Here is a 23,390-nt window from a genome sequence, read left to right as displayed (position 1 = left end):
TATTTGACCACAGGGCTGAGTCCATGGCTAAAATGTTGGGATCAAGAAAGAATATTGGGCGCTGGTCATTTTTGTCTTTGGAGCGGCTTTGAAATCGTGCGAGTTCATCTTAAGCCGACTTTGGAGGCGACTTCAAAAGACATCTGTGTCTACAGCTTCATGCACAGGGGTCTATTAAAATTGCCCCAAAGTCGCCAAAAGCAGTGCTTTTGGAAATTGGTGTGGCGTCGCACCGATTGGGACTCTCCTATTATCGGCAATAGGCTGCGATTTGACCTGTCAAATCATATGTCAAACTGCTCCGATGTGAACAGGGGCTTAAAATTTTACAGATGAATGGTTTAAGGAGGTGAGGTTTAGGGGTTCCAGATACCGTAACAAATCACTGACGGACTCAGCAGATCAATGTCCAGCTTCACAGTATTAGCACCTTTAGGCCGACCTGGCAACAGCGTAAGCACATTCCCAAATGTCAGTGCGTCCTCCAAATAGGTCACCAGGCCCTTCTAAGAGGCCAACCTTCTTCCTGGCTCTCTCCAGTAAGGGTCCTCCCCTGGGTCTCCTCCCTGGCACAGCTTCTTCCAGACCAGGCAGGACAGCTTCAGAACCACATCAGCACACGTTAGGCCCAAAAACAAGCTATTGGGCCTAACAGCATAGCCCCTGTAATGGAACCGCCACCCTACACTGTGCTTGTGGGCTTCCGTCAGTATACCGCTTCCTTCAGTCTAAACATAGATATCAGATATTCGAGCCGCACCCCAATACAAAACTAGAAGGAACTTAGCTTGTATAGAACTGGAACCAACTACTTTATTGAACAGTCCCACATACAATATATACAGCCCAGGGAAACATCCCCCTCTTGATCAAATTACCACACCAGGTGCCTGATTACATTATCATATGCAGAGGAAATTGTGTACATAAATATAATTAACATAGCTAAGGAACAACCAACACAAACAGTATTCTACTTTTCCACCAGTAACTAATAGATGACAGTGATTCAATCGACCTGAGCCAATTACCTAGCAGACTGCTGTCCTCCAGCTCCTGAAGTACAATACACATTATCATAAGTGTAAACACAGAACCCACAGTAGATAACAGGTGAGTAAATCAGCATATTCAACAATGTGTGGAAGACAGGTGGTTGAGCTGATGAAGTTAGCATCTGCTATGAGTCTGACTGTGTGAAGCAGTCTCTTATTGGCATTAGGGAGCTAGGCCTATAGTCCCAGAGTCTTCATATATTCCTTGAGAGATATTGTGGATAAATATTTCTGTTCCATTTGAGTAATGCAAACCATATTCTCAGTGTCCATTAAGTACCTGTCCATCATTTCCTGGGTCACTTTGTGTCCCTAATAGACACAGGGTGACTTACTCATGTAGCACTGCCCCCTTGAGGGCTGCTGGATTTCTCACCTTTCAGGTCCCCCTGGGTTACCAATAGCAACTGCATGCAGAATCTTAACGCTTTACATTCCGTCTCAGTCAATGATCAGTCTAGGGGTTGTTGTTTTTGTTGTTTTATTTTATATGGGGATAGGAGAAGGGATGAGTGGGATACTCCGAACTATTCACAATACTGAGGACTTCTATCGGAGAATACAGCAAGGTTGCAGCTTCATCCTGCCACTAGATGAATCTGAGGTAAAGTTCTTTAAGCACCTATCTTCAGGGTACTCGCCTAGCACCCCCTTTCTATCCATCAGCTGACACCCGTCCTCTGACTACTCTACTCCGGAGTGGCCCCTTCCTGGTCAGGCCCTTAGACACGATCTCCTGTACTCACGATACTGATTTTCAGGGTCTCCAGTGTCTCAACTCCTCCTAGTCAGCTCTTCTGGACCTCTGGGTTCAGATCCTCACTTCTGGCTCACCAGGCCGACTGCCTGCGACCGTACACCAACCACTGCAGAAGAGGAGGCAGCCGCCACCCTCCTTCCGGGACTCTGCTCACCACCAGCCAAAGACCCCCAGCACATGTGCCCTTGGCTTTTATACTACACTCCACAATGCACAGAGACAGCAGTCTGTGCCAATCCCTGGGGCTGTTTCAAAGCCTGTGTGCCCATTGGTCTGGTTTCCTCCACTGTCCAAAATGCCTCCCCATTGGACAAGTTGGGACACTCCCCCAGACCACATGAATCACACACTGAGCACATTGAGCAGACCTAACTCACAAATCCTGCTCTCTGTTAAGCAGAGTGCAGTATAGAATTTACCTGCTTCTCCTCTGATAGGCAGACAGAGCCAAAAACTATACTCACTCTCTAGCACCTACCTAGGAGGGTGCTACACACATAAGAGGGGCCTAAGGGGCTGAGAGAGCAATTTCCCAACCTCTCTAAGGTAGGCTGGGTTCCACGGGCCCCCCAGCCAAAGTGACTCCCGTCACAGCCCCATCCAGCAGCACCTCCCTAGGCCTCTAGTCAAGGGAGGTGACCATTGCACCCAATCATGGACATGCACCCAATCAAGGGAGGGGATCATTGCACCCAATCATGGGTGTGCACCCAATCAAGGGAGGTGACCATTGCACCCAATCATGGGTGTGCGCCCAATCAAGATAGTGGGCCAGGGCACCCAATCATAGTTACGTATCCAACCAAGGGAGGTGACCAGTGCACCCAATCACAGCCAGGCATGCACACAATCAGGGGAGGTAATCAGTGCACTCAATCACAGGCATGCACCCAACCAAGGAAAGTGACAGTACAGGAAATCATGGATGTGCACCCAATCAGTGGAGACGACCGGTGCACCCAATCAATGGAGATGACCAGTGCACCCATTCACGGGTGGGTATCCAATCAACGAAGGTGACCAGTGCTCTTTATCACAAACATGCACTAAACCGAGGCAGGTGACCAGGGCACCCAACCACAGATGTGCACCCAATCAAGGGAGCATAAAGCAATGCAGCTTATCAACGTGCAAAACTATAACAAAAAATCCGTTTTGGAGCCGGGCTTTAATAATTATTCCATTACACACGTTTAGGGCTTTTAGCTCAGTAGAAAGTAAAAAATAGCTTTACTCACACAATTGTAAAAATATATTTTGGGTGGCCAGCAGTCTCCTGACCTCAAAACTTCCTTATCTTTTGTCCTTTCATTATTTTAAAATCTCAAAAAGTCTTTATAAATAATAGATCAATAAACCAGACGGCTGAGGCTACAGGAAAGCCGTTATAGCAAAGGACTACATATTCAAATAGCAAAGGACAATTTGATGTAATGGTTTCGCAGGTGGAACTTTGGGAAAGTACATTAAAGAGAAATACAATTTCCTTTGGGTTATGGCGTACGGGAACATTGGTTTTTATGAACATGGCTTGGGATTTATAGACAATCGCTGTATTTGGGAGTCAATGACGGCCGGTGGCAAGGAGGATGAGGTGGAGCGAGAATGCTGAGGCATGTAAACACTCTCCGTAAAAAAAAAAAAAATATAAAAAAAAATTGTAGCCAGTAAAGTGCCACATTTCTATCGCTTCTCATTTTCCGTGGGGTACGCTCCATCCAAACATCAACAAAGGAATAGTCAAGTTAATTTTACATTTCATTCTAAAGTTTACATATTTACATTTAGGTGTATAAACTGATGTTTTATATCTTTTAAGTATTTATTGCATCTTTAAAATACATTTTCTCTCACTAACAAAATGTGTAATAATTGGTGCATTTATGACATTCAATTTACAAGATATGCTGGACATTCTTAACCACTTCTGGACTGGAAGATTTTACCCCCTTAAAGCGGTAGTATACTCAAAGTATAAAAAAAAAACCCCTGCAAGACAAAGGCATAATGAGCTAGTATGCATCGACACGGACCCCCGGACACCGCTGTGGGAGCGGACATGATCCCTCGGCATCTCTTCCGGGTTCGGCGGCTCCGGCGCTGTGAATGGCCGGAGACGCGATGACGTCACTCCCGCGCATGTGCGCGGGAGGGATTTTCCGGCAACTTCCCGGCAAGGAACTCTGAAGGTCCGGCGTGCAGGTTTAGGAGATATTAATTGTACCTACAGGTAAGCCTTATTAAATATATTTTTAAGGAGGACATTCCTTCTACTGGCCACCAATGTAAGGAGGGCCCTCCCCCTACTGGTCACCAATGTAAGGAAGATATTCCTCCTACTGGCTACCAATGAAAGGATGACATTCCTCCAATTAGCCACCAATGTAAGGATGGCATTTCTCCTACTGGCCACCAATCTAAGGAGGACATTACTCCTACTGGCCACCAATGTAAGGATGAAATCCCTCCTACTGGCCACCAATGTAAGGAGGGCCCTCCCCCTACTGGCCACTAATGTAACTAGGACATTCCTCCCACTGGCCACCAATGTAAGGATGACATTCCTCCTACTGGGTACCAATGTAAGGATGACATTCCCCCTACTGGCCACTAATGTAACTAGGACATTCCTCCCACTGGCCACCAATGTAAGGATGAAATCCCTCCTACTGGCCACCAATGTAAGGAGGGCCCTCCCCCTACTGGCCACTAATGTAACTAGGACATTCCTCCCACTGGCCACCAATGTAAGGATGACATTCCTCCTACTGGGTACCAATGTAAGGATGACATTCCCCCTACTGGCCACTAATGTAAGGATGACATTCCTCCTACTGGCCACCAATGTAAGGAGGACATTCTCCCTACTGGCCACCAGCGTAAGGAGGACATTCCTCCTACTGGCCACCAATGTAAGGAGGAAATTCCTCCTACTGGCCACCAGCGTAAGGAGGACATTCCTCCTACTGGCCACCAATGTAAGGAGGACATTCCTCCTACTGGCCACCAATGTAAGGAGGACATTCCTCCTACTGGCAACCAATGTAAGGAGGACATTCCTCCTACTGGCCACCTATGTAAGGAGGAAATTCCTCCTACTGGCCACCAATGTTTTATTAGGACATTCCTCCTACTGGCCACCAGTGTAAGGAGGACATTCCTCCTACTGGCCACCAATGTAAGGAGGAAATTCCTCCTACTGGCCACCAATGTTTTATTAGGACATTCCTCCTACTGGCCACCAGTGTAAGAAGGACATTCCTCCTACTGGCTATCAGTGTAAGGAGGACATTCCTCCTACTGGCCACCAGTGTAAGGAGGACATTCCTCCTACTGGCCACCAATGTAAGGAGGACATTCCTCCTACTGGCCACCAATGTAAGGAGTACATTCCTCCTACTGGCCACCAATGTAAGGAGGACATTCCTCCTACTGGCCACTAATGTAAGGAGGAAATTCCTCCTACTGGTCACCAATGTTTTATTAGGACATTCCTCCTACTGGCCACCAGTGTAAGAAGGACATTCCTCCTACTGGCTATCAGTGTAAGGAGGACATTCCTCCTACTGGCCACCAGTGTAAGGAGGACATTCCTCCTACTGGCCACCAATGTAAGGAGGACATTCCTCCTACTGGCCACCAATGTAAGGAGGACATTCCTCCTACTGGCTATCAGTGTAAGGAGGACATTCTTCCTACTGTCCAGCAAAGCTAGGGACATTTTTCCGATTGTTCACCTATGAATTGGTTGTTGCAAGTGGGTTCCAATGGGGTAAAAAGGCGGAGAAATGCTGGGTACAGAAAGGGTCGTGTTCTAAATGTGGAAAAACACTGAACAGTAAAGATTGGAAGCGTCTCTTAGAAACGGCACAATACATTGTAGACTTTTCACCCGTGGTAGTACATAGGCTCATTCTGCATGAACTGCGTTTTCTCCTCATTCCACTTTGCACACGTAAAACATTTCTCCTTTACATTCTGTTTAGATTACGGCTCTAAGGATTGCTGCAGTCCTCCAGTTCTAGATAACAGAGCTGTATAAAATAAGGAGCGCCGGGGATTGAACTCCAAACAATACGGTGTGGAGTGTCTCAGTGATACGTTTGTTGTTTAACCACTTCTATACAGTGCACTTTCACCCCCTTCCTGCCCCCTCCCTCCCAATACCGGGCACTTTCACCCCCTTCCTGCCCAGGCCAATTTTCAGCTTTCAGCGCTCTCACACTTTGAATGACAATTGCTTGGTCATGCTACACTGTACCCAAATGAAATTTGTATCATTTTTTTCACACAAATAGAGCTTTCTTTCGGTGGTATTTAATCACCGCTGAGTTTTTTATTTCATACAAAAAAAAAAAAGAAAAAAGACAGAAAATTTTGAAAAAAAAAAATTCTTATTTTCTGTCAGTAAATTTTGAAAATATTTTTTTTTCTCCTTCACTGATGTGCGCTGATGAGGCTGCACTGATGGGCACTGATAGGCTGCACTGATGGGCACTGGTGAGGTGGCACTTATGGGCACTGATGAAGTGGCACTGATGAGGAGGTACTAATATACCTCACTGATGGGCATTGATGAGGAGGTACTACTATACTTAACTGATGGGCACTGATGAGGAGGTACTACTATACCTCACTGATGGGCACTGATGAGGTGGCACTGATGAGGAGGTACTAATATACCTCACTGATGGGCACTGATAGGTGGCACTGATGAGGAGGTACTAATATACCTCACTGATGGGCACTGATGAGGAGGTACTACTATACCTCACTGATGGGCACTGATGAGGTGGCACTGATGAGGAGGTACTAATATACCTCACTGATGGGCACTGATAGGTGGCACTGGTAGGCGGCACTGATGGGCACTGAGAGGTGGCACTGGTAGGCGGCACTGATGGGCACTGAGAGGTGGCACTGGTAGGTGGCACTGATGGGCACTGAGAGGTGGTACTGATGGGCACTGAGAGGTGACACTGATGGGCACTGTGAGGCGGCACTGACGGGAGGCTCTGATGGGCACTGACGGGCGGCACTGATGGGCACTGAAGGGTGGCACTGATGGGCGGCACTGATAAGCACTGATGGGCGGCACCATCAGTGCCCATAGTGCTGCCAGTCAGTGCTCATCAGTGAAGAAAATAATATTAAATCCGCGCTTAGGTGATGCAAACTAATATCACCTGCAGCTGCTGCTCACTTAGTGTAAAGTAAAAACCAAGAAATGTATAAAATATTATAAAACAGCGCTACCAGGCGTGTGAAATAAACATAATTTACACATCCATGATATAATAAAGTGCACTAGTGACAAAAATCTGAACCATTCAGTAATACTGATAATAATAATGAAGTGCACTAGTGACAAAGATCTAATACCATACAATCATAATGAATTGGGACAATAAATAATCTAAGGTGCAAAATATATATGACAATAAATATACTAAAGTGCAAAGAATTGTGCAATAAGTGCCTAAGTGCTAAATCCAGTGCAGTCCAGAAAATATTATATACAGTCCACTCAAATTATATAAAATGCTGAATAAGGTGCTTGAAGTGCTCCACACAAGTGCCAAGCCAAGTGCTTCCAAAAAGACCCTTTTGGAGATCCACTCACCAGACTTAGGATAACTCTGAGCCTCCAGTGTGCAGTGACCTCCAAACATATAGCCAGTAGGAATGGATAGGGCAGCTGAGCCTCCAAATAAATCTCCAGCCTCAGATTTAGGATATAATCCAGCCCCAGATCTATAGTGATTTTCCCCAGGATAACCAGTAGGAATGAATGAGCCTCCAATACACCTCCAGCCTCCTCTATAGTTTCCCCTTGCTCAGGTGCTCAGACAAAAGAGGAAAGGAGCCAAATAGTGAAGCCCGTAAGATATTTATTGCATTAAAATATATTAAAACTACTCAGAAGGATAAATCAGGTAACAGCGTTGTATCACAATCAATAGTCACAGTAAACCGATCCACTTCCGGGTACGCTGCCGGCGTGCATTCCGCGGTGGTTTCAGGAAGTGACGTCGTGTGACGATTGTCTGCCAGGAAGTACGTTGACGCGTTTCGCCCTGCCTACAATGGGCGTTATCAAAGACATCCATCAGATAAGACATCCTAGATAAGCAGGCACTGACTGGCAGCACTATGGGCACTGATTGTGGGCACTGATAGGTGGCACTGTGGGCATTGATGGTGGGCACTGATGGTGGGCACTGTGGGCATTAATAGTGGGCACTGATTGTGGGCATTGATGGTGGGAACTGTGGGTGCTGATGGTGGCACTGTGGGCATTGATGGCAGGCACTGATTGTGGGCACTGATGGTGGTACTGTGGGCATTGATGGTGGGCACTGATTGTGGGCACTGATGGTGGCACTGTTAGCATTGAGGGTGGGCACTGATTGTGGGCAGTGATGGTAGGCACTGTTGGCACTGATGGTGGAAACTGTGGGCACTGATGGTGTCAATGTGGGCATTGATGGTGGGCACTGATTGTGGGCACTGATGGTGGCACTATGGGCATTGAGGGTGGGCACTGATTGTGGGCAGTGATGGTGGAAACTGTGGGCACTGATGGTGTCACTGTGGGCATTGATGATGGGCACTGATTGTGGGCACTGATGGTGGCACTGTGGGCATTGAGGGTGGGCACTGATTGTGGGCAGTGATGGTGGAAACTGTGGCCACTGATGGTGTCACTGTGGGCATTGATGATGGGCACTGATTGTGGGCACTGATGGTGGCACTGTGGGCATTGAGGGTGGGCACTGATTGTGGGCAGTGATGGTGGCACTGTGGTCATTGAGGGTGGGCACTGATTGTGGGCAGTGATGGTGGGCACTGTGGGCACTGATGGTGTCACTTTGGGCATTGATGATGGGCACTGATTGTGGGCACTGATGGTGGCACTGTGGGCATTGAGGGTGAGCACTGATTGTGGGCAGTGATGGTGGGCACTGTGGGCACTGATGGTGTCACTTTGGGCATTGATGATTGGCACTGATTGTGGGCACGGATTGGCACTCTATTCCAATTTTCTGTAATCAGGGCACTGATAATCAGTGCCCTGATTACCTGTCCTTGTCTCCCCAGTGAGGAGGAGCTGCTGATTGGCTCTCCTCGCCACACACTCTGACAGTGTGAGGCGAGTAGAGCCGGTAAATGGCACTTCCTCGTTTCCATAAGACCCACTGTTTTTGGACACAGCCAATCACATGGGGTAAAGAGTCATGTCATTGACTCTTTACCGAGATCGGTGTCGCGCCGTGTCCTAGCAACACAGCGCGGCCACGATCGCCGCACTGCGCGCCCCCCGCGGGCCCGCGACAGAGGCTGTTCTGGTGCACCGCCATATGACATCGTTCCCAGAACAATGGATGCACCGCTCTGCCGTCATTTGATGGCAGGTGGGTAAGAAGTGGTTAACTTAGCCACTTCTGGACTGGAAGATTTTCCCCCTTAACAAGGCCATTGCGTGACTTTAACGGACAATTGCGCGGTCGTGCGACGCTGTACCCAAATAAAATTAATGTCTTTTTTTCCCACAAACAGAGCTTTTTTTGGTGGTATTTGATCACCTCTGCAATTTTTATTTTTTGCGCTATAAATAAAAAAGGGCAACAATTCTGAAAAAAAACAGTATTTTTCATTTATATATAACATTCCCATTAAAAAAAAAATTTACATTTAAAAATCTAATTTTTTAATCATTTTAGGCCAATTTGTATTCTGCTACATATTTTTGGTATAAAAAAAAAAAAAAGTATCGCATCTACAAACTAGGGGAAAGATTTATGACGGAGCCATCTTTGTTCAGGCATCATCTAGGGTTGCCATCTTTTTCCTGGACTGGGATGCCGCCTCAGAGGTGACATGGCCATGCAAATCATGGTGGCTGTGCAGTTCTTGGCTGCATTCACAAATGTCTGACACAGATCAGCCCCTGCTGCAGCCTCCCCCCACCTTGTTACCTGATAGAATGTTACAATGAGTGATTACTATATTATATATATATATTTATATATATATATATATATCTCATGTAAATCCTGGTGCCTGATCAGTTCTTAGCTGTGTTCACAAATGTTTGACACAGATCAGCTCCTGCTGCAGCCTCTCACCTTGTTACCTGGTAGGTTACAATGTACAGTCTGATCGATCACTATATATAGTGATTGTAAATCCTGGTGTCTGTGCAGTCCTTGGCTGTGCTTACAAATGTCTGACACAGATCAGCCCCTGCTGCTGCCTCTCACCCTGTTACTTTCTATAAGGTTTCAATGTACAGTCTGAGTGATTATTTTATATATATATATATATATATATATATCTCATGTAAATCCTGGTGCCTGTGCGGTTCTTAGCTGTGTTCACAAATGTTTGACACAAATCAGCCCCTGCTGCAGCCTCTCACCTTGTTATTTGCTACAAAGTTACAATGCGCAGTCTAAGCGATCACTATAAATCATGCAGTTTTTGGTTGTGTTCCCAAATGTCTGACACAGACCAGCCCCTCGCCTTGTTATTTAATATAAGGTTACAATGTACAGTCTGAGGGATCACTATAAATCATGTGAATCCCGGTGCCTGAGCCGCACATCAGAGCTAGACCCGCTGTGTGTAGACAAATGGCAGCCTCAGCCTGGACCCCTGCCAGGCCACACCCCCAACGTGTTTTACTCCGCCCACTGGAGCTTATTCATGGGGATAGCCAGCACTTCCAGCAGCAGGCACAGGACTACACTTCCTAGCAGCCTGAGCAGTTCATATACACACCATGTGTTCACAAATGTATGACACAGATCAGCCCCTGCTGCTGCCTCTCACCTTGTTACCTGATAGAAGGTTACAATGTACAGTCTGAGTGATCACTATAAATCATGAAATTCCCAGGTGTCTGTGCAGTCCTTGGTTGTGTTTACAAATGTCTGACACAGATCAGACCCTGCTGCAGCCCCTCACCTGGTTACCTAATAGAAGGTTACAATGTACAGTCTGAGTGATCACTATAAATCATGTAATCATGTCCTTGGCTGTGTTCACAAATGTCTGACACATTGTTACTTGCTACAGAGTTACAATGTACAGCACATGTGTCAAACACAAGGCCCGGGGGGCTGAATCTGGCCCTCCAGGCCATTTTTTTTGGCCTTCGCACCTCTCCTGCAGCTGCTGCACCTCCCTCATCTCCCCTCCCCCCCCCCACCTTGTTTTAGCAGATGGCAGCAGAGAGGAGGACAGAACTCCTTCACCAGATCCTGTGCTTCTCCATGCAGCCACAGAGAGGCTCGTCTTTGCCGAACCCCCCGCTCTCCCCTGGCTCAGAATTTGGCAGCAGAGAGGAGGACAGAACTCCTCCTACAGATCCTGTGCTTCTCCATGCAGCCACAGAGAGGCTCGTCTTTGCCGAACCCCCCCCCCCCCTCCCCTGGCTCAGCAGTTGGCAGCAGAGAGGAGGACAGAACTCCTTCACCAGATCCTGTGCTTCTCCATGCAGCCACAGAGAGGCTCGTCTTTGCCGCGTTATCACGTCTACAAACTACGGGAAAGATTTATGTTATTTGTGTTTATTTATTTATTTTTTACTAGTAATGGCGGCGATCTGCGATTTTTAGTGGGACTGCGACATTGCGGAGGACAGATCGGACCCCTAACTGACATTTCTGCCACTTTTGGGGGTACCAGTGACATTACTACAGTAATCAGTGCTATAAATATGCACTGTGACTGTAATAATGACACTGGCAGGGAAGGGGTTAACCCAGGGGGCGATTAAAGGGTTAAGTGTGAACCTAAGGGGTATTTTCTAACTGTAAGGGGGATGGACTTGTGAAATGAACACAGAGACCTGCGATCCTAAATAGGAGGAGCTCTGCATTGATTCCAGAGAGAACAACGATCTGCTGTGTTTACAATAGCTGACCGTTGTTCTCTCTCCGCGTGATCTGTGATTTTTTGCGGGATTGCGGCGGACAGATCGGACCCCTAACTGATATTTTTGACACTTTTGGGGGGACCAGTGACATTACTACAGTAATCAGAGCTAAAAATATGCACTGTTACTGTAATAATGACACTGACAGGGAAGGGGTTAACACTGTGGGTGATCAAGGGGTTAAATGTGAGCCTAGGGGAGTGTTTTCTAATTATGGGGGGTGTGGCTTGTAAAATGACCACAGAGATCTGTGATTCTATATAGAAGGATCACAGGCGCTCTGTGATCATTCCAGAGAGAAGAACGGTCAGCTGTGTTTACAACAGCCGATCGTCCTTCTCTCTCAGCGGGGAACGATCGCGGGTGTCAGGCAATCAGAGTGGCGGGTCCTGTGCATCGGAGTCCACGCCGCCGGTGGCACGCGCTCGCCCCCTAGCTGCCGGCGCATGACCGACGTAGCCCTACATCTGCTTGCGCAGGAGGGCCGCCCTGCCGCAGTATTATATGTGGTGGGCGGTCCAGAACCGATTAAAGAGTCATTGTAATCATTTGATGAAGATTTTTTTTGTTCCCTTTGCCACATTCTAATCGAAAAAAAAAAAAAAAGTTTTCGATTTGACCGATTCAAAATGTATCGATTCGAACGTTTCAAATTAAAATAAATAAATAAATAAATAAAATAATCTGTACATGATTTAGTGCACAGGGTCTGGGGTCTGCGTGCCGCCAGCGACTCACTCCCACTGTGATTGGACACGGTAAGAGCCAATCAGCAGGTCCGGCGGACTCCATGTTCACCAGCACCCGGCCATTATTCTTAGGAGAGGCAGAACGGCGGTCTGTGAGAGGGGAAGGTGGAGAATTTCTGCTAAGCAGGAACCCAGATCTCTGTCTTCCCCCAGTCAAAGCTCCTCCACCACGCAGTTAGCAAGCACCCCCTAGGAACACATTTAACCATTTGATCGCCCCTGGTGTTAACCCCTTTCCAGCCAGTGCCGTTAGTACAGTGACAGTGCATACTTATTAGTGTCACTGGTCCCCAAAAAAAGTGTCACTTGGAGCCTAATTTACTGTACCTCCAACGCTGATCTAGTTCCCCGTGTCAGATTTGTCCGCCGCAATCCCGAAAAAAAAAAAAAAAAAAAAAAAAGCTGATCGCCACCATTACTAGTAAGAATTTAAAAAATAAATTACAAATGCCATAAATATATCCCATAGTTTGTAGACGCGATAACTTTTGCACAAAACAATCAATGTATCAATATATGCTTATTGGGATTTTTTTTTTTTTTAATCAAAATTATGTAGCAGAATACAAATCCTAAAAGGATGGAGAAATTTCATTTTTTTTTTATTTTATTTATTGGATATGTTTTATAGCAGAAAGTAAAAAATAAAAGAAAGTAAAAAATTTTGTTGTTTTTTTTCTTTTCAAAATTGTCTGTTTTTTTTTTTTTTTTTTTTTTTTAAATTGCACAGGTGATCAAATAATACCAAAAGAAATCTCTATTTGTGGTAAAAAAAAAAAAAAAAGGACATCAATTTTATTTGGGTACAGCGTTGCACAACCGCACAATTGTCCGTTAAAGTAACACAGTGTCGAATCGCAAAAAAATAACCTGGTCATGAAGGGCGGTAAATCCTTCCGGGGTTGAAGAGGTTAAAGAGTCATTGTAATCATTTTATGAAGATTTTTTTTGTTCACTTTCCCACATTTAAAAAAAAAAAAAAATTAAATAAATAAAAATCAAAAATTTTCGATTTAACTGATTCGAAATTTATTGATTTGAACGTTTCTAATAGATAAAATAAAAAAAATAAAAAATCGGTTTATTTGAAAAAAAAAAAACATAAAACAAATTTTGAATAGGAATTGAACAAATCAACCGAATTTAACTAAACGAAATAACTAGATTCCCGAATTGCAAAAAAATAACCTGGTCATGAAGGGGGAGGGGGGGGGGGGTAAACCTTCCGGGGCTGAAGAGGTTTGTAATCATTTTATGAAGATTTTTTTTTTTTGTTCACTTTCCCACATTTAAAATAAAAAAAAATTTAATAAATAAAAATCAAAAATTTTCGATTTAACTGATTTGAAATTTATCGATTTGAACATTTCTAATAGATAAAATAAAAAAACATTAAAATCGGGTTATTTGAAAAAAAGACATAAAACAAATTTCGAATGGGAATTGAACAAATCAACCGAATTTAACTAAACGAAATAACTAGATTCCCGAATCGCAAAAAAATAACCTGGTCATGAAGGGCGGGGGGGGGGGGGGGGGGTAAACCTTCCGGGGCAAAAGAGGTTTGTAATCATTTTATGAAGATTTTTTTTTTTTGTTCACTTTCCCACATTTAAAAAAAAAAAAAAATTAAATAAATAAAAATCAAAAATTTTCGATTTAACTGATTCGAAATTTATTGATTTGAACGTTTCTAATAGATAAAATAAAAAATCGGTTTATTTGAAAAAAAAAAAAAACATAAAACAAATTTTGAATAGGAATTGAACAAATCAACCGAATTTAACTAAACTAAATAACTAGATTCCCGAATCGCAAAAAAATAACCTGGTCATGAAGGGGGAGGGGGGTAAACCTTCCGGGGCTGAAGAGGTTTGTAATCATTTTATAAAGATTTTTTTTTTTTTTTTCACTTTTCCACATTCAAGTAAAAAAAAAAAAAAAATAAAAAAAAAAACATTTTCGATTCAACTGATTCGAAATGTATCGATTTGAATGTTTCCAATAGATAAAATTAAATTAAAAAATATCGGTAAATTTGAAAAAAAAACATAAAAACGATTTTCAAATAGGAATTAAACAAATCAACCCAATTTAACTAAAATAAATAACTAGATTACCGAATCTAAACGAAACAAAATTTTTTCGTCATACACATGTCTACCTGCTGCTGCAGGAGCCAACGTCATTAGTACAGTGACAGTGCATATTATTAGCACTGATCCCTGTATTAGTGTCACTGGTGAGGTCTGTGGCAGTTAGTCAGTTCCCCCCAGCATCAGATTGTCAGCCGTACTATCACAGTCCCATTATAAGTCATTAAATTGCCGCCATTAGTAGTATAAAAAAAAATAAATAAATAAAAAAATCCCGGTATATATCCCATAGTTTTTAGGTGTGATAACTTTTACGCAAACACAACAATGTACACTTATTGGGATATTTTTTTTTTTTTTTTTTAAAACCAAAAGACGTAGCAGAATACATTTCAGCCAAAATTTATAAATAATTTTTTTATTTTTTTAAATGTTCTTATTTTCTGAACACGAATCCCGATCCCATCCCCCTCACCAGGAGAAAGTAAAATATATATCTTTTTTTTTTATTATTCAGAATTGTCTGTCTTTTTTCCTTTATATAGTAAAAAATTCAAAACCACCAAAAGAAATCTCTATTTGTAGGAAAAGCTTTTTTATTTTTGGTGTTTTTTTTTATTATATAAATGAAAAAAGACCGATCTTTTTGAAAAAAGTATATATATTTTTTACTTTCTGCTATAAAAAAAATAAAAAACAAAAAATAAAAAAAATCTAGCTTCTTCATAAATTTTGGCCAAAATGTATTTTGCTACATATCTTTGATAAAAAAAAAAAAAAAAAAAATCCCAGTATATATCCCATAGTCTGTAGGCGCAATAACGTTTACGCAAACACACCAATATACACTTATTTTATTTTTATTTATTTTTAACCAAAGACGTAGCAGAATACATTTCGGTCAAAATTTTTAAAGATTTTTTTTTATTTTTTTTACATTTTGTTATTTTCTGAATACGAATACGCCCCCTCCCCCCAGCCCCGCCCCCTCTCATCACCCCCACCGCTGCCACTGATCCCATCCCTCTCACCAGGAGAAAGTAAAACATATATTTATTTTTTTTTGTTCAAAATTGTCTGTCTTTTCTCCTTTATATAGTAAAAAAAATTCAAAACCACCAAAAGAAATCTCTATTTGTAGGAAAACAATTGTAGGGAATTTTTTTTTTTTTGGTGTTTCTTTTTTTATTTTTTTTTATTATTTAAACAAAAAAAGACCGATCTTAAAAAGTTTATATATTTTTTACTTTCTGCTATAAAACAAATAAAAAAAAAATCTAGTTTCTTCATAAATTTTGGCAAAAATGTATTTTGCTACATATCTTTGGTAAAAAAAAAAAAAAAAATTCCAATAAGCGTATATATTGATTGGTGTGCATGAAAGTTATATCGTCTACAAACTATGGGATATACACTGGAGGTTTTTTTATACTACTAATGGAGGTGATCAGCGACTTATAATGGGACTGTGACAGTACGGCGATTTGAACAGTTCCATTGCAATAAACTGGGTGCGACTCGCTGTGCGATTTTTGAACTGGCAGATTGCATTGGTGGGAACCCCTTTACACCGAATCCGACTTTGATGCTACTTCACTTAAAGTGCGACTTGCCGACTTCATGCACACAGACGGCTATGCAAGTCACGCCTGAAATCGACAAAAATGGCGAAGGAACTACTTTTTTTAAATCATCTTGCGTTTACACACGTTTGCTCGCATTCATGTGCGTTTCCACAAAAAAAAAAAAAACTGCAGCATGCTTTACTTTTTTTTTTTAAACGCACATGGAGCCCTTGTTCACATTGCTTAGAAATTGTGCGACTTAAGATCTCACAGAATGTCCATGCAACTTTAGGTACAACATAGCAGACATCTGTGTGACTTCATGCCCAGATGTCTATGCAGGTTATGACTTCATGTGCAACTCTGCAGACATCTGTGTGACTTTATGCCCAGTGTCTATGCAAGTTGCGACTTCATGTGTAACTCGGCAGACATCTGTGCGACTTCATGCCCCGATGTCTATGCAGGTTACGACTTAATGTGCAACTCGGCAGACATCTGTGCAACTTCATGTGCAGCTCAGCAGACATGTGTGCGACTTCATGTGCAGCTCGGCAGACATGTGTGCGACTTCATGTGCAGCTCGGCAGACATGTGTGCGACTTCATGCACAAATGTCTATGCAAGTTGCGACTGTAGGTGCAACGCGGCAGACATCTGTGCGACTTCATGCCCAGATGTCTATGCAAGTTGCGACTTCTGGTGCAACTCGGCAGACATCTGTGCGACTTCATGCCCAATGTCTATGCAAGTTGCCACTTTAGGTACAACTCGGCAGACATCTGTGCGACTTCATGTGCAACTCGGCAGACATCTGTGTGACTTCATGCCCAAATGTCTATGCAAGCTGCGACTTTAGGTGCAACTCGGCAGACATCTGAGCGACTTCATGCTCAGATGTCTATGCAAGTTGCGACTTCATGTGCCACTCGGCAGACATCTGTGTGACTTCATGCCCAGATGTCTATGCAAGTTATGACTTTAGGTGCAACTCGGCAGACATCTGTGCGACTTCATGCCCAATGTCTATGCAAGTTGCCACTTTAGGTACAACTCGGCAGACATCTGTGTGACTTCATGTGCAACTCGGCAGACATCTGTGTGACTTCATGTGCAACTCGGCAGACATCTGTGCGACTTCATGTGCAACTCGGCAGACATCTGTGTGACTTCATGCCCAGATGTCTATGCAAGCTGCGACTTTAGGTGCAACTCGGCAGACATCTGAGCGACTTCATGCCCAGATGTCTATGCAAGTTATGACTTTAGGTGCAACTCGGCAGACATCTGTGCGACTTAATGCCCAATGTCTATGCAAGTTGCAACTTGAGGTTCAACTTGGCAGTCATCTGTGCGACTTCATGCCCAGTGTCTATGCAAGTCACACCTAAAATCGCCAAAAATGGTGCAGAAATTACTTTTTCAAATCGTCACTGCAAAGTCGGTGTCGCACTGATCCGAACAGTTCCACTGCCGTCAATAGGGTGCAACTTGTCATGCAATTTGGAACTGTCACATCATATGAAAAGTCGCACCAATCTGAAGGGGGGGGGGGAGCCCTGCAAATTGTGCAAAATTTAATTTCATTTGCGCTCATCCTGCGATTATGCTGCGTTCACACACACACCTGACTGCATCTGCTGTAGAGCGCTTACTTTGTCCAATAAAGGATGCGAATTGTGCGCAGCGGCCCTTTAAATCCCCCCAAAAGCCACATCTGGCGCGGCGCGCTCTTACCTGTGACGAGGACGCTCTTGCCTTGGGTGGGCAGCATCCGTCTGACTGGTAATGCCATGTAGTAGAAAACGCACGCCACAAAGAAGACGCTGAGCCCCAGCCTGGCGGGGAGGACCAAATAGCAGAACGCTTCCAGCAGCAGCAGCGCCGGCAGAGCGCACAGCGAGGCGTTCTGCGCCTTCACCTTGTTCTTCAGGATCTTGTGAAGGGATAATCCGGAGAAGAGGGCGCCCAATCCCAGGTAGAGCGCGCCCGCGTCCTCCCCGGCCATCCTGCCAGGAAAAAGTCGCCCCTCAGTCGGGAAGTGGAGGCTGCCAGTCCTCAGCGCTCCTCATAGTTCTTAGTAACTTGCCCTTTATATTCCCACCTCTCCCCGTGTGAGTGAGAGAAGAGCGTTCCCCTCTTTGTCTGACACCCGGCCCCTCCTCCTCCTCACACTGCTAAAAAATAACTTTCAATAAGTCATTTATTATCGCAAGACGTGACCCAGTTTTACTGGTTTATCTGGAATCCCGGGATGGGACAGCAGGGGGGGGGGGGGGGGATAGCAGCATCTGCGATCTTCCCTTACAGGACTTAAAGGGCTTGTCCATGTCATAAATCAGCAAAAGGTGTGCAAAGTCATATCCGGATTTTTTTTTTTTCTTAGAAAGCAGCTACAACCTGTAGAAAAAGCTGTCCCCTGCCAGAATGCTGCAACTCTGCTCTCTGTGTGGAAGCAGTGGTCTCTCTGCAGAGGCCTGGCACACTCCCTGCTGAGTCAAAGCTAGAGATGTCCAGTCAGCAAAGCTCATGCTCCCTGCTGATCTGAGAGTTCCAGTTCTGTCCCCTGTCAGCATGCTGCAGAGAAGGATTCTTGCTCTCTGTGTGGAAGCAGTGGTCTCTCTGCAGAGGTCTGGCACACTCCCTGCTGAGATAAAGCTAGAGATGTCCAATCAGCAAACTCATGCTCCTTCCTGAGTAATGCTAGCGATCCCCAATCAGTAAAGCTCATGCTCCCAACTGATTGGAGAGTTCTAGTTCTGTCCCCTGCCAGCATGCTGCAGAGAAGGATTCTTGCTCTCTGTGTGGAAGCAGTGGTCTCTTTGCAGAGGTCTGGCACACTCCGTGCTGGGTCAATCCTGGAGACCTACAATCAGCAAAGCTTATGATCCCTGCTGATTGGAGAGTTCAAGTTCTGTCCCCTACTAGCATACTGCAGTGATGGACCATTGTTCTCTGTGTGGAAGCAGTGGTCTCTCTGCAGAGGTCTGGCACGCTCCCTGCTGAGTCAGTGCCTAGATACCTACAATCAGCAAAGCTCATGCTCCCTGCTGATTGGAGAGTTCTAGTTCTGTCCCCTGCTAGCATGCTGCAGAGAAGGATTCTTGCTCTCTGTGTGGAAGCAGTGGTCTCTCTGCAGAGGTCTGGCACACTCCCTGCTGAGTCAAAGCTAGAGATGTCCAATAAGCAAAGCTCATGCTCCCTGCTGATTGGATAGTTCTAGTTCTGTCCCCTACTAGCATGCTGCAGTAATGGACCTTTGCTCTCTGTGTGGAAGCAGTGGCCTCTCTGCAGAGGTCTGGCACATTCCCTGATGAGTCAATGCTAGAGACCTGCAATCAGCAAAGCTCATGCTCTCTGCTGATTGGAGAATTCTAGTTCTGTCCCCTGCCAGCATGCTGCGCCTCTGCTCTCTATGTCCAATCAGCAAAGCTCATGCTCCTTCCTGAGTCAATGCTAGAGACCTGCAATCAGCAAAGCTCACACTCCCTGCTGATTGGAGAGTTCTAGTTCTATCTCCTGTCAGCATGTTGCAGAGAGGGATTCTTGTTCTCTGTGTGGAAGCAGTGGTCTCTCTGCAGAGGTCTGGCACACTCCCTGCTGGGGTAAAGCTAGAGATCCCCAATCAGCAAAGCTCATGCTCCCAACTGATTGGAGAGTTCTAGTTCTGTCCCCTGCCAGCAAATACACGGAGGATGAAGATTAGAGCCCTGCAGCTTGCAACCCTAAGTACACGGAGGATGAAGATTAGAGCCCTGCAGCTTGCAACCCTAAGTACACGGAGGATGAAGATTAGAGCTCTGCAGCCTGCAACCCTAAATACACGGAGGATGAAGATTAGAGCCCTGCAGCCTGCAACCCTAAATACACGGAGGATGAAGATTAGAGCCCTGCAGCCTGCAACCCTAAGTACACGGAGGAAGAAGATTAGAGCCCTGCAGCCTGCAACCCTAAGTACACGGAGGATGAAGATTAGAGCCCTGCAGCCTGCAACCCTAAGTACACGGAGGATGAAGATTAGAGCCCTGCAGCCCTAAATACACGGAGGATGAAAATTAGAGCTCTGCAGCCTGCAACCCTAAGTACACGGAGGATGAAGATTAGAGCTCTGCAGCCTGCAACCCTAAGTACACGGAGGATGAAGATTAGAGCTCTGCAGCCTGCAACCCTAAGTACACGGAGGATGAAGATTAGATCCCTGCAGCCTGCAACCCTAAGTACACAGAGGATGAAGATTAGAGCTCTGCAGCCTGCAACCCTAAGTACACGGAGGATGAAGATTAGAGCTCTGCAGCCTGCAACCCTAAATACACGGAGGATGAAGATTAGAGCCCTGCAGCCTGCAACCCTAAATACACGGAGGATGAAGATTAGAGCCCTGCAGCCTGCAACCCTAAGTACACGGAGGATGAAGATTAGAGCCCTGCAGCCTGCAACCCTAAGTACACGGAGGATGAAGATTAGAGCCCTGCAGCCTGCAACCCTAAGTACACGGAGGATGAAGATTAGAGCCCTGCAGCCTGCAACCCTAAATACACGGAGGATGAAGATTAGAGCCCTGCAGCCTGCAACCCTAAGTACACGGAGGATGAAGATTAGAGCTCTGCAACCTGCAACCCTAAATACATGGAGGATGAAGATTAGAGCCCTGCAGCCTGCAACCCTAAATACACGGAGGATGAAGATTAGAGCCCTGCAGCCTGCAACCCTAAATACACGGAGGATGAAGATTAGAGCCCTGCAGCCTGCAACCCTAAGTACACAGATGGTGAAGATTAGAGCCCTGCAGCCTGCAACCCTAAATACACGGAGGATGAAGATTAGAGCCCTGCAGCCTGCAACCCTAAGTACACAGAGGATGAAGATTAGAGCTCTGCAACCTGCAACCCTAAGTACACGGAGGATGAAGATTAGAGCTCTGCAGCCTGCAACCCTAAGTACACAGATGGTGAAGATTAGAGCCCTGCAGCCTGCAACCCTAAATACACGGAGGATGAAGATTAGAGCCCTGCAGCCTGCAACCCTAAGTACACAGAGGATGAAGATTAGAGCTCTGCAACCTGCAACCCTAAGTACACGGAGGATGAAGATTAGAGCTCTGCAGCCTGCAACCCTAAGTACACGGAGGATGAAGATTAGAGCCCTGCAGCCTGCAACCCCAAGTACACGGAGGATGAAGATTAGAGCCCTGCAGCCTGCAACCCTAAGTACACGGAGGATGAAGATTAGAGCCCTGCAGCCTGCAACCCTAAGTACACGGAGGATGAAGATTAGAGTCCTGCAGCCTACAACCCTAAGTACACGGAGGATGAAGATTAGAGCCCTGCAGCTTGCAACCCAAAGTATACGGAGGATGAAGATTAGAGCCCTGCAGCCCTAAATACACGGAGGATGAAAATTAGAGCTCTGCAGCCTGCAACCCTAAGTACACGGAGGATGAAGATTAGAGCTCTGCAGCCTGCAACCCTAAGTACACGGAGGATGAAGATTAGAGCTCTGCAGCCTGCAACCCTAAGTACACGGAGGATGAAGATTAGATCCCTGCAGCCTGCAACCCTAAGTACACAGAGGATGAAGATTAGAGCTCTGCAGCCTGCAACCCTAAATACACGGAGGATGAAGATTAGAGCTCTGCAGCCTGCAACCCTAAGTACACGAAGGATGAAGATTAGAGCTCTGCAGCATGCAACCCTAAGTACACGGAGGATGAAGATTAGAGCTCTGCAGCCTGCAACCCTAAATACACGGAGGATGAAGATTAGAGCTCTGCAGCCTGCAACCCTAAGTACACGGAGGATGAAGATTAGAGCTCTGCAGCCTGCAACCCTAAGTACACGGAGGATGAAGATTAGAGCCCTGCAGCCTGCAACCCTAAATACACGGAGGATGAAGATTAGAGCCCTGCAGCCTGCAACCCTAAGTACACGGAGGATGAAGATTAGAGCTCTGCAGCATGCAACCCTAAGTACACAGAGGATGAAGATTAGAGCTCTGCAGCCTGCAACCGTAAGTACACGGAGGATGAAGATTAGAGCTCTGCACAGGTGATCAAATACCACCAAAAAAAAAGCTCTATTTGTGGGGAAAAAAAGGACATTAAGTTTCTTTGGGTACAGCGTCACACGACAGCGCAATTGTCCATTAAATTAACGCAGTGCCGAATTGCAGAAAAATGGCCTGGTCATTAAGGGGGTAAAACCTTCCGGTCCAGAAGTTAAACACTTTACTTTAAAAAGTTTGAAATTATACTTTAATTTTACTTTAAGTGGTTAATAAATGCACTTTTTTAATTTATTATATTTATGAATGTAGGTGCATTTATTCATTGTTTTTTTTTTTTTTTAAGTGGATGTAGCTTTAAGCGCACCATAGGCCAGGCTCTGTTTGGCTTCTGTGTCAGGGGGCAGAGTTGGGACTTCTTTGAAAAATGATTGCAGAATCAGAGAATCGGAGTCTCAGTCATTCACATAAAACAAAAATGTTTTCTGAAAAGCCAGAGGGCGGGCTGCAAAGAAAAAAATAAAATGTAAGGGTAATCAAAAGGGAGCCCACAAGTGCAATTCATAATCGCCCCCTCTATTTGGAAGTGAAATTTCCCTTTAATTCCGAGGCGCCTCAGCTTTATCATTAACACAGTTGATAGAGAACAAAGATTCCCCGTTCCTCCTTCGCACATACAAGGCGTACGGCACGCATATTCTAATTGGCGGTGTGAGGCCGGGCGCACGCTGCGCTGTCAGGAAGGTTCTATCTGTGCTGTTGTGAAAATATTATGTTCAAGGGCTTTATGCCCGGAGGAGGGGGGAAGGTCTACTGTCCTTCATCACATCTCCAGGAGCCGAGACTCTTTGTATTTAGTTGCTAAAGAACAGAGGGGAGACAACACCAGGAACATCACCAAACTGTACGAGTGAGAGAACGCAATGACGATGCGTGGCGCGTACCGTGCGCTTATCTTCACATTATGTAACAAGTCCCTGGCATTGCACCACAGAAAGTGGAACTCTAGGAAAACCCTAAAATCTTTGCTGCCCAACAGGGACCCCTTTGGCAAGAAAGAGAAAAAAAAAAAAGTCTAAGGATAAAAAAAAAAAAAAAGGCTAGGGGGATAAAACAAAAACAAAGAAAATAAAGGTGTGAGGAATAAAGAATACAAAGTTATGAGAAACAAAGAAAGGTTTGGAGGATAAAAAATAGAAAGGTCTGGACTCGGATATTCAAA

General features: G+C 44.9%; 1 protein-coding gene across 1 annotated transcript in view; it reads right to left on the bottom strand.

Moving 5' to 3' along the window:
- HSD17B2 (hydroxysteroid 17-beta dehydrogenase 2) overlaps positions 1–18,288 on the bottom strand; it is a 55,869-nt gene extending 37,581 nt beyond the window's left edge. The window contains exon 1 of the mRNA XM_082269688.1: positions 17,906–18,288. Coding sequence (XP_082125814.1) covers positions 17,906–18,176 — 271 coding nt within the window. The 5' untranslated portion in view covers positions 18,177–18,288. The remainder of the gene's footprint in view (positions 1–17,905) is intronic.
- Positions 18,289–23,390: the final 5,102 nt, after the last annotated feature.

The sequence above is a fragment of the Pelophylax lessonae genome, assembly GCF_965119305.1.
Source record: "Pelophylax lessonae genome assembly, chromosome: 10".
In the NCBI taxonomy this organism is placed as follows: domain Eukaryota; kingdom Metazoa; phylum Chordata; class Amphibia; order Anura; family Ranidae; genus Pelophylax; species Pelophylax lessonae.
Note: the sequence above shows the minus strand (reverse complement) of the source record. Positions and strands in the feature narration are given on the sequence as shown.